The following is a 12,540-nucleotide window of genomic DNA, read 5'->3' as shown; positions in this document are numbered from 1 at the left end:
CTTGAGTTCGAGAACCACCACCCCTCCAAAAAAAAAAAAAAAGAGGAAAGTCTCTAGGCATAATGCTAGTTTGAGTAGGATAATGGAGACCAATATACTTTGTTCTAATTATAAATGGCTTCTGGACTATATGTAATTTGAATTTAAATTATTTGATTCCAAGTTATTATGATATTGATGGTGATGTAATTTGATTGTAAAATTTGATAAAATCAGATCAATGATACATCACTTTTTTCCCTATTTTATTGGTGGTAATTTTGGTTGGGCCAAACCAGTACCGTTATGATACGGGTTATTTCTAGTAATTGATAAAAGAAGATTGATAATTAGTTTTGCGTGGTTACTTATGAGGTATTGTTGCTGTTGCTTAATTACTGTTCAAATATGAAAATTAATATCAAGTTTTCAAGGTATATATGAGTTCTCATCTTTTAACAAGGGTTGTAGCCTTGTAGGCTATAACTACTTGAGAACCACAAGGTGGTTCAACCTAACTGGGAATCCTAACTGACTCAACCGTAACAGCGCTATAAGAAATTATGTTAAAAAATCCCCCATTTTTTCCCCATTCCAACCCCGCAACAATCGCCAAAACCTCTTTTTTATACTTGTATATCTCTATCTAGATTAGGTGAAAAACATTAAATACATGAATGGCAACAAAACAGGAAAGAATGCATTCTCAGCAGGTATAATTACTTTAACATACAAAGATTGTTTTAAGTAGAAATAAGGCTAACATCATCACCTTTGAACAATTACCCAAGTCTTAGCTACTTAATACTCTCTCTACCCTTTATAAGTATCGAAACAACCTTAGAGTCTGTATCAATATCCAACAGCATTCAACTTGTATCCTCATTAAGGTTCAATGGAAGATTTAGAGTTTTTGTCAATTTTTTCATCCTCAAATGGTTTCAAGATGGGAATGATTAGTGTGCTCATTAGTATGGCTGTATCGTCGGTCTTCCTTCACAGATGGAGACAAAGGAATGTCAAAGGCCCCAAAACATGGCCTTTCGTAGGTGCAGCAATCGAACAGCTAATGAATTATGATAGAATGCATGATTGGTTAGCCAATTTGTTATCGGAGTCGAAAACAGTAAAGGTCCCTATGCCATTTACCACTTATACTTACATTGCCGATCCTGCAAATGTGGAACATGTTCTTAAAACGAACTTCAATAACTACCCAAAGGTATGATTACCACAATTTAGTTTATTTCTTGATTATATAGTCATTAGTAATTGTAATGTTTGATAATCTTACTGAAGGGTGAAGTTTATCATTCATACATGGAAGTATTGCTTGGAGATGGGATTTTTAATTCAGATGGAGAGATGTGGAGGAAGCAAAGGAAAACTTCAAGTTTTGAGTTTGCTTCTAAGAATTTGAGAGATTTCAGTACCATTGTTTTCAGAGAGTATGCAATGAAACTCTCAAGTATTTTATGCCAAGCTTCGGTCGGAAACAAAGAAATTGACATGCAGGTATATATGTCTCACAGTAACTCCCTAGTTTATAATACTGATGAAAAAGAACAACATAAACTGTTTCAATTTCAGGTTGTGATAATCTAAACACGTTATATACATGAACACTTTGTTGAAGGTTTCCATATATTTGTCAGGAACTATTGATGAGGATGACTTTGGATTCCATATGTAAAGTGGGATTTGGTGTAGAAATAGGGACTTTGGCCCCTGACCTACCTGATAATCACTTCGCTCAAGCTTTCGATACTGCAAATATCATTGTTACCCTTCGATTCATAGACCCTTTATGGAGAATCAAAAGATTTCTTAAGGTGGGGTCTGAAGCGTTGCTTGATCAAAGCATTAAAGTCATTAATGATTTTACATACAGTATGATTCACAAAAGAAAAGCTGAAATACAAGAAGCTAAAACAAGCAACAAGAATGGTAAGGTAAGGAAATCCATGTGTTTTTATATGGAAAAAATTCTACTCCGTACTGACCATATATATGTGTTTGGCATACTTATATAAGATTGCCTCAACTAATTCCTGCTCGATCTGATCTAATCAGATAAAGCATGACATATTGTCAAGATTCGTCGAGTTGAGTGAGAATCCAGACAACAACCTAACTGACAAAAGCCTTAGAGATGTTGTTCTAAACTTTGTAATTGCTGGGCGTGACACAACGGCAACAACACTGTCTTGGTTCGTATACATGATGATTGTGAACCCTCATGTTGCAGATAAGTTGTACCATTACCTGAAAGATTTTGAAGAGGACCAAGCAAAAGAGGAGAAAATTTCTTTGGTTCCTTATGATCCGGAGGACCCAAAATCTTTCGCTGAAAGATTAGCACAATTCGCGAGTCTATTGACTTACGATTCACTAAGCAAATTATCATACTTGCATGCAGCAATCACTGAGACACTTCGTTTATACCCTGCTGTCCCCCAGGTACGGCATTAAGAGATGCAAAAAGAAGTCTTATTTCGAGAATGCAAGTTATTCTACGTACTTACCATAGAACATATCTACGTACATGTACACACAGGATCCGAAAGGCATAGCGAAGGATGATGTTCTGCCAGATGGAACCAAATTGAGAGCAGGAGGGATGGTGACTTATGTTCCTTACTCTATGGGCAGGATGGTTTACAACTGGGGATCAGATGCAGCTTCATTTAACCCTGATAGATGGTTTAACCAGGAGGGACTCTTTCAAAATGCTTCTCCTTTCAAATTCACAGCATTTCAAGTAAGAATTTCTCAATGTTCTACAGATTTTAGCCAATAAATCAAATCTTCTTGATCTGTTTGACAACATAAAGAACTACAAATGCATCATGATACATGTGCCTTCTGTTTGTGCAGGCTGGACCGAGGATTTGTCTTGGGAAAGACTCCGCGTATCTACAGATGAAAATGACACTTGCGATCTTATGTAGATTCTTCAATTTTCATCTGATCCCAAATCACCCTGTTAAGTATAGAATGATGACAATTTTATCAATGCAGCATGGTTTGAAACTTACTGTAACAAAAAGGTCTGGTTAACTGATGTTGTGATCGTTTAGCAAATAACGGTGATCGACTTGCAATACCGTGAAAGATAAAGGTTTAATTAGAGTTTGGGTCGATACCAAGAACCTCATACGTAGTAGCTAGAGTTGCCAAAAACTGGTTGATCGATGATTAAGTGATGATTGTGGTTGTTTGGTTTTTCTAGTACTGATTAGGCTCTGTCTACCATATTATGGTACCTTATAATTAATGGTGAATGCAAGTACTAATATAACTTCTTCTTTTTTATCTTTTGCTAGGGTTAAACTCGTTCCACTAAATTACGTATAATTATATTAGATTATTAATTGGAAATAGTTTCTAGTCAAATTCTTCTGAATTTTGAAACAGAAGTCCGAAAACGGGACATTCTGTATGCCTATATGATCATTTTGCAAACATCAATTAATTGTCAAATTATAACGTGTAATTTGAATTTTATAAGTTTAATTGTATCTATCAAGATGAAACCAAAATGCTATTTCCACTGAAGTCTAAACAAATAGAAAAGAACAATTGGTACTTGACATATTCTCACCTTTTTTAACCAAAACGTTATGAATAGATTAAAACCCCGGCGACCTACAATAGCCAAATTTTCATAATCTGGTAATAACAAAATAGATACATCCCTAAATTTCAACCATGAGATTATTGTAATCAAGTAAGCCATCTTTGAAAATGTATACTTCAGTTAAATATACAACAAACAGAACTCAAGAAAATGATGGAAATCCTGAAAATTCATACATGAAACAATGTAAAAAAGAAAAGGTGTTTTCAAATATTATCACCTCGGAGTAGTTGATTGGTCAGAGATGTATGTTCTAGTGGAAGAAGATTAAGAGAACCTGGAAAAAAGATCGAGCGGAAGTATATTCTCGGATTTAAGTTTTTTTCTCTCCACGATCTAGCTCCCTTTCCCAATTTTATTTCTGATTTTCGTTTGCTCCAAATTGAGGAATTAAAGTTTTCAAAATCCACTCGTTATGCCGGATGTGAGCGAGAGAATCAATTGTTCTTCTTTATGGGAAGATCGATTTGTTATTTTCAACTGATCAAATTTCTCCATGTTGATTTTGACTTTTGAGATGGGAGGAAGAGAATATGTAATGAATTTTTAGGAATCTAGCGCAGTCGTGAATTTATCAATTGGGAGAAAAATTCAGGACCGATCTTTATCTTTCCTAAATTAGCAAACCCTCGTTTTATAATACAGTACAAAGATATATGAAGAAAAGTATATGTAACTACATCACAACCCTTACCGTAACGAGATATCTCGATGATAAATAATGTTTTGTGTATTGATATTGACCTGTGTCGTTCTTCTTTAATAATTATATAGCGTGATATTCTGTTGTTTTTTTGATCTTTCATGTACGTTAACCGAGTTTATTTTATCATTAATACTCGATTATATAAATCAGGGTTCTAACCGCTAAAATAAAATTGACTGCAATATAAAATAACATGTGACAAAAAAATAATATAGTATAATAAATTAATTAACGTTGTATGTTTGTTCAACCGCATCTTCTAATTTACAATGTTACTCATTTTGTGACAACAAGAAATTAATATTATTAATTATTACTCACCAACCCCTGGTATCATCACAAAACGATCTGATACCATTTTTGTAATCACTCGTCCCTTCGACGATACCTTCCCTACTTAGCCACTGCGATCATCCGGCAGTGTGGGGTTTTCAATGGGCATCTCTGTGGTAATCCAGCAGCAACTTTTCGGGAGGTCACGACTCGTCCCTCCGACGATACTGTCCTTGCTTAGCCACTGCTGCCATCCGGCAGTGTGGGGTTTTCAATGGGCATCTCCGTGACAATCCATCATCAATTTCTTGGGAGATCACCCATCCCTATATTGCTCCAAGCCTCGGTGTCAGGAAAGGACAAACCATTACATATATTACATTCCATCGATGTACCACTGCCGAAATCGGGGTATTACAATACTACCACCTTAAATTGGAGTAGTCATCGGCTCCAGAATATATATATATATACAAGCCCAGATGGTGTTGTATGTACAAGAGCTTTGGTGTTCCGTCGTGCTGCTTTGGATGCGTCTGTTGTTAGCTCGTCATTTGTGTCGAATGACATGCCATGGAAATGGATGCAACCGGTGTAGTGGTTGCATGATTGCATAATAGCCATATTGGGTGAGGTTTCGAACCTCTACAACATGTACATGTAAATTATGGTGTAACACCCCGTGATTTTTTTAATATGATTTTGGCGCATAAAACCCATCTTTAATGTGTTATTCGGACTGCAATTTAAAACTTAATTTATAAAGGATAAATTTTTAAATTTAATTATATTTATGGTTGTCAAAATAAAATAAAATTATAATTATAATTTTTAATTAGTAGGGTGTGCCTACCAATATAATTAAATCAAAAATTAAATAAGAGGGCTAGCTCTTATCTCTGTGGGGTGGTTGGAAATAAGGAATGTTTGTTGTTTACCCCTTATCATTATGTGGCTTACATTTAGTCGTTGCACATGATTTTCTTCTCTTTTTTCTCCGTGTACAAAAACCCAAAACACTTTTAGCCATCACTTTCATCTTTTTTTCCTTCTACTTTTTTTCTTTTTTTTTAGGTCATGTTAACTTATATACGCGTATATAGGTTAAGCATTAATTATTATATACTTTTTTAATAGGAAACTTTTATTAAATAAATTAAGAGGAAACAATACTGTTTTGGATCAAAATTATTGATCCAAGTAGGCCATTCGCATAACTAAGTTATTGAGACTATTTGAGATTTTGCAAATTTAGCCAAAGAATCAGCTAAACTATTTGCATCTCTCTTAACATAACTACACGTGCATTATTCAAAATCTCATAAGATAAAAATAACATCTCTAACAATATTATTTGTTGCCCACTTTACTGATGTTGGATTTTCTTGGATAGCTCTTATAGCATTCAGGCAATCTTAACGAAAAGGGAAAATTAGATTAAAAAATGAAAACTCACAAAGCAGTGAGATTCAAAGATTGAGCTAACAAGGCTAGCTCATACCAATTATGGCATCCCAATTATAAATGAGAGTTGACAGAGAATAATCCCCAAATAATTTAGTGTGGAAAGACCAATTGAAAAGCGTACACTTAACAGCGATAATAAGTTGATTTGTACGCCTATACCTGTTAGAGTACAGACGGTTGTTCCTTTCGCTCCAAATTGTTCACCAGATGGAAAAAGGTAATAAACCCCAAAGTTTTTTAAACATTTTCCTTCCTTTCTTATTCCTTCGCTCCCAAATAGTAGCTCTCACGCCTTCCGCAAAGTTCCAACTAATACCAAAACTATTTAAAAAAATAGTTCCAAACTATAGGGACTTCCTTGCAATGAATAAACAAATGTTCGTTCGAGTCAACAAAAAACGAACAAAACAGACAGTTTGGATTATCCACCTTCCCATCCCTGAATAGAAAGTCTAAAGTAGGCGCCTTTGTGACAAAGAGTCCAAACTAAAAAAGAGACTTTTAGAGGGTCTTTAGGATTCCAGATCTGCTTATGCGGGAAAGAGAGGTAGCCATCAATATCCAGAGAAGAATAACAATTAGCCACCGAGAAACCTTTTTCATGATTCCAAATCCACTGATCACTGCCTCCAGAAAGAAGGTTAATTGGTTCGCCCAACATCTGTAATAGTTGAGCAATCTCGCCTGCCTCAGCCTCATTCAAGTGTCTTTTAAAGTCCAAATCCCAAGCATCTTCCGAACTAATCATTTCTCTCAGGGTTACATTCTTTTTTTAGACAACTTATAAATAGAAGGAAATGTGAAGAGATTTCCCACCAATCCAATTATCTTTCCAGAATAATATTTCATCCCCATTCTTGACCAGAAACTTAGTGTGTTGTTTTTGTGATCTTTAGCCTTTATAATGCCGACCCATAAGCTTGAACCAACAGATTTAAATCAATAATTAGGAAGAAAAGAATCAAAATTACCTCAAAATTTTCATGGATAATTCGCCTCCATAAAGCTCTCTTTTCATTCCCATATCTCCACACTCATTTGCAGTGCAAGGCATGATTTACCAACTTCAGCTTTTTAATTCCAATACCACCTCTGCGTTTAGGTAAAACTGCTTTGTACCATTTCACCCAACTTCTCTTCCTCACCGAAGTAGTAGAACCCCAAAGGAAGTTCCTCATAATTCTTTCGAGCTCTTTCACAACCGAAGCTGGCATCTGAAACATAGCTAGGTAATATATAAGCAAACTTGCTAACACACTATTAATCATAATCAATCTACCTCCCTTAGATAAGTAATTCCTCTTCGGGCAATCTCCTTCTAGATAAATCCTTTTAAGTCCTATTTCTTTCGCCCATAATACTGCTTCCAAAACTCCTAGCGCTTCAGCTTGTTCTGCATCTACTGCTTTGGCTGAGGTACATCGCACTCCACTGCAATTCCCTGCAAAATTCCTTAAGATTAGTCCAATACCAGATGGAAGAGAGCTATCAATAAAGGATGCATCAAAATTTATCTTCTCTAGACTTGCCAAAGAAGATTTCCAACTATTTCTGCATCGGAACTATAAGCTTCCTAATTAAAAAAAAGTTAGCTCAAATAAATACTACTTTTCCCCATAAATACCCCCAGAGTTAACGGAAACACTGTATCTGCATAAATATGTTTATCATCCTTTAATCATCTTCTTCGTATCTCATTTTAGCTTATAGTTACGGACTGTGGTAGCCATTAAAATCTATGTAAATTTTTTCTCCTGAAAATCATTTTCTTTATAAACAAATTCTATCACATTATATTTACAAATTAATAATCATTCAAATCGAGATTGTATAAAAATCGTAGATCGATCTTGCTAAAACCCAATCCTTTATTTCCTTCTTGTTTTTTTCTTCACAATGGATCACCCACATCAATTGTGAAATTGAAATTAAATTCGGTAGCCTTGGGAAAAAATTAGGAATTATTTTAAATCAATGTTGTAGCATGATAATTATCGTATCTCCCTTATAAAGCATAGTTTGGACAACTTAGGCATGTTAAAGAGTGGTCCAGATTTCTTCCAGGGAAAGCTAATCTACGGCTGTAAAATGATCAGTTTAATGAAATTTCAATAATAAATGTGTTTTTAGTATTTCATAATAAATATTTTTTTAATTAATCAAATAATTATGCTTTCATTAATACGGTACATAATAAATTCATCTTATATTAATTCAGTGGACATTAATGGTTGTTGTGATGGTGGGTGGGGTGGTGGATCAGCGGTGGGCATAATGGTGGTGGGTGTTGGTGAGAATGGTGGAGTCATGACGTTAATGGTGGTGGTGGAAGAAGTAGTGGTAATGGGATGAGAAAGATGTCCTAAGGTAGATAAATTACTTAGTTACCCTTGGTTTATTTTTTTATTTGATATTACTTTTTTTTAAATTAAAATAATACTTTCGTGAATACAATACATAATAAATTTATATTGTATTGAATCAGTTGACATTAATATTGGTTGGTGGAGTGATGACGCTAATGGTAGTGGCGCTGGAAGACGTAGTGGTAGGGAAAGCTAAATCTATGACCGTAAGATGATCAGTTTAATTTAACTTCAATAATAAATGTTCTATTAGTATTATTTCATAATAAATGTTTGTTTAATTAATCAAATAAATATGCTTTCATTAATACAATTCATAATAAATTTATCTTGTATTAAATCAATAGACAATAATGATGGTTGTGATGGTGGTGGGTGGGGATGGTGGATCAACTGTGGGGATAATGGTGGTGAGTGTTGGTGAAAATGGTGGAGTGATGACATTAATGGCGGTAGTGATGGTGGAAGAAGTAGTGGTAGTGGGATGATTTTAAAACCCTAGAATAAGACTGCCCTGAACAGCTTAATGTTCTTCAGCTGTTAAACATTGACACTTTTCTGCGACTGTCTACCGAGGGTCAATGTTCTTCAGCTGTTCTTCTTCTTCAACAGCAGCAGCAGCAGAAACAGAGTTTGGTAAAGCTCTGATTTCTTCTTCTCTGGCTCTCCTTAGGTTCCCAAACTCTCGACACCTCTTTTATATGACCCAATACATCTATTTATATCAAAAATACCGATTAAATCTCTTCCAAATCTTCCAAAATCTCTTTCCTTCTCTTCACGGCCAAGTTGCGACAATTTCTTGTTTTAGGATTTTTACGCGTTTCTGAGCTTTCCTTTTTATTTTAAACTCTTCCTTAGGTAGATACAAATCTTTGGGAAGGTTTACAGCGTTTTAATCACTCTAAAATTCCCTAAAACAGGTCACACACGTGACTTTCCATATTTTCTTGTTGTGAGAAAAATCCGTCGTTTGAGCCCAATCTAATCGATTTAAACACCAATATCAGATTCCTAGACCCATAAGGAGTATATCCTATGAAAATCAGAGGTTTAATCGACCTCAAACTCCTCCAAATCACGATTGCCAAAACTGCTCTTTAACTACACTTTTTTCCCGCCAAAACCTGATTTTTGAATGTTGAAGATGGTTGCCCCTTATCCAGAATAAGGGTGCGATTAGCAGATACCTGGAAATGGGATGCCCCTTACTAATTAGGTTACCCCTTATCCAAAGTGAGGGTCGGAATAGCAAATGTCCTCCCATGAACGCAAAAAATACTTTTCGAGCCAATTTCGCCGCAAAATCTTATTTTTCCAAAAACACCTACAAAGACATAAAAAGCCAAAATAAATACAAAATCGAGCACTAACAATATATACAATTGAGATTATATCATACACAAAAATGTGTAAATACCCCCAAACCTATTATTTGCTAGTCCTCGAGCAAAATTAAATTGAAATAAAATCCTAACTCACTGTCGCAGGCATCGCCGATTTCATTTAGCGTATGCAATAAGCCTTTAAACCCCTAGGTGTTCCTAGTAGCGGAGTATTGTCTCCGGAGGGCTTACCATAGGTATACCCACAAAACCTTTTTACTCTAGACCCTATCTATCTACACAGAACCTTGGAAGGCACTAAAGAATCTCCTTGGTTGGCATACTTATTGACTACAGGAGGAAGTACCCTGATGCGAAATTCCAATTGTTGTACACGATTTTGCACTCAAGCATACTAAAATTCATATGAAGTGACAGAGCTCTACTCAGATAGTCGCACTATGGACATCAATATCCGGAGTCAAAACTAATCACATGGATAGATCAAGAAGATGGATATAGAAAAACATATATGGTTTTGATGTTTACTAGGTGAACGGTGTTTCTCATATCTGTCTGAAGGCCTCCGCCAAAATGAACCTATCCTAATGGACTGAGATACTAGTCTGACTAATATCAACACACTGGCATATACAAGGGAACCAGTAATTGATAATCCTAACTCTAGGTCAACACAACTGGCATATACAAGGGTTCCAGTGGTCGACTTTATTGAATTTATTCCAGTTGGTCAGATGGTCTGGTCTTTTTTTTTTTTTTTTTTTTTGCATCTCAATCACTCTAATTCACCCTAGCATTGGTAACAACTTGAATCGTGAGCCCCACCTAATCACCTAGAGAAACATAGTTTAAAAACAAAATAAAAACAGAAGTGAAAAGGACTCAATGAGATATGGTGAAACTATCATGTTATTTCTAACACCTGAGCTCTGTGCTTTTATGAATAGACTCTTTAGATGTTGCCATCTAGTCAGATTGGTTCCTCAACTCCTACAACCCAAATGCTTCCATCTAGATTGGTTAGTGCCATCCTTAGTAAGCATAAATTTCTAGGCTCTTGAGTTTAATTGTGCAACTAAAAATTTTCTCCTATACCCCCAAACTTAAACCTAACATTGTCCTCAATGTTCTAAAGATCAAATTAAAAAGCATGAACTAGGAGAAACTGTTACCATTTGAAGCAAAAGAGATAAGGAAAGATATTACCGTGTTGCATGAGAATGGGTTACCTCCCAAGAAGTGCTAAGTTTAATGTATTCAGCCAGACTAAGAAAGGATTAGTCACCTTATAAAATCATAAAGTAATAGCCGAAATATATGTGAGTCACCAAAACCAAATAGAGTTATCACAAGTAAAAGGAATCTGCCAAGAAAATGAACAAATAAAGCACACCCTTGTCTAGTTTCCTGTTTAAGACAACTACATCTAGTTGTGGTTCAGGTTCAGGATCTATAACTGGGTCCAAATAAAATATTTTCATGGGTTGCGTTTCCTCATAGGTTAGGTCCAAATGTTCAGGTTCTAGAGTATGGAAAAACTCAAATAAAAACTTAGAAGCACATAATAATAACCTGAATAATTGAGGATCCTCTAAGTCAATCAGATTTGACTTACACAGCTGACCACAATGAGAGTGGTGATCTTCCTTAAACAAGTATGTCGACTCTAATCTCCTAAAGTAATTAGGTTTAGTCTCAAAACTTAATATTCGACACATTTGAAAATCAAACATTCCCACATTTGGAAGAAAAATATTTGGTGGGAAAACAAAGTCAATCTGGGTATCATAGTCTGGGTAAACCACATCAACCATAGGATGGGTTTCTAATAACTGAAATTTCTTGTGGACATCACTAGGTTTAGGAAAACGTGTATGAAGATAATCTTGTAAAATGGTTGAGGCACATATGTCAAGTCCCAAGTGAAGGACCTTTTAAGAGTTAAATCAGATGGAGAATGATAATCACCCCCAAACTTAGAGTTTTCAGTGTCTCTAGAAAGACTAGTCACAACTTCCCTAATTTCAAGGTCATATAATTCATGAAAATGGTCAATTGATTCTTCTAAGTCGGGTACATCCTCACTCATCTCGACGAGTTCATTTGCTTTTTCTAAGTCTATTTTTTCTAAATCGCTAGACTCAAAATTTACTCGTTCCTCTAAACCATTTTTAGCTTCGTAATAAAAAGGAAATACTACATCGTCTAAATCGGGGGTATCTCTAGTCAAATCCTCGTCCTTTTGAATAGGTGAATAATTATTAAAATTATTTGGATTTGAACTAGAAATAATATTATTATTAAGCTCAGTTGGAGTAGCAAATTCCTGATCACTATGCCTATTTATTTCAAATTCTTCATCAACACTATCCTCATCATAATCATTATAATAACATGAAAATGGTTGAACCTCATCTAAACAAGTAGTGTAACCAATTTTATCCTCGTCATCCTGTGTATGCAAATAACTGTCCTCATTTTCAAGGGTATTATTGGAGACACTGTATTGAAAATTAAGATTATGTCGAGCAATTCTTTCGTTCGTCTCAGCTATCAGCTTGAGGGATTCCTCTAAAGAAAGTTTTCTTTCGTCATAAACTAAGTTATTCATCTCAGCTATCCTACGTGTCGACTCTTCTAACTTCCTGAGAGACTCTTCTAAAGGAGAAATATAAGAATTTTGCTCATATGACCGGTGCGTATGTGGATAGTAATTGGGCTCACCATGGTATGGACCATAATCTTCAAAAGGCTGATGTTCTC

At 35.3% G+C, this 12,540-nt stretch overlaps 1 protein-coding gene and 1 long non-coding RNA gene across 3 annotated transcripts; one reads left to right on the top strand and one right to left on the bottom strand.

Annotated features, from left to right (window-relative positions):
* Window positions 1–756: 756 nt before the first annotated feature.
* LOC113354302 (cytochrome P450 704B1-like) lies at window positions 757–3,316 on the top strand. The gene is made up of 6 exons (XM_026597673.1): window positions 757–1,201; window positions 1,279–1,494; window positions 1,635–1,931; window positions 2,053–2,439; window positions 2,537–2,740; window positions 2,857–3,316. The coding sequence occupies exons 1-6, from the start codon at window positions 875–877 to the stop codon at window positions 3,037–3,039; spliced, it is 1,614 nt and encodes a 537-aa protein (XP_026453458.1). The 5' UTR covers window positions 757–874; the 3' UTR covers window positions 3,040–3,316.
* On the bottom strand, window positions 2,833–4,130 carry LOC113354303. Of its 2 annotated transcripts, none has more exons than XR_003361801.1 (3): window positions 3,840–4,130; window positions 3,584–3,651; window positions 2,833–2,962 (listed from the first exon to the last, which is right to left on the bottom strand). It is a non-coding gene; the product is annotated as an uncharacterized LOC113354303 (long non-coding RNA). The 2 variants fall into 2 exon arrangements; XR_003361800.1 differs by having other exon boundaries at window positions 3,584–3,627.
* Window positions 4,131–12,540: the final 8,410 nt, after the last annotated feature.

This window comes from Papaver somniferum, chromosome 2 (genome assembly GCF_003573695.1).
Source record: "Papaver somniferum cultivar HN1 chromosome 2, ASM357369v1, whole genome shotgun sequence".
NCBI classification, from domain to species: Eukaryota; Viridiplantae; Streptophyta; class Magnoliopsida; order Ranunculales; family Papaveraceae; genus Papaver; species Papaver somniferum.
Note: the sequence above shows the minus strand (reverse complement) of the source record. Positions and strands in the feature narration are given on the sequence as shown.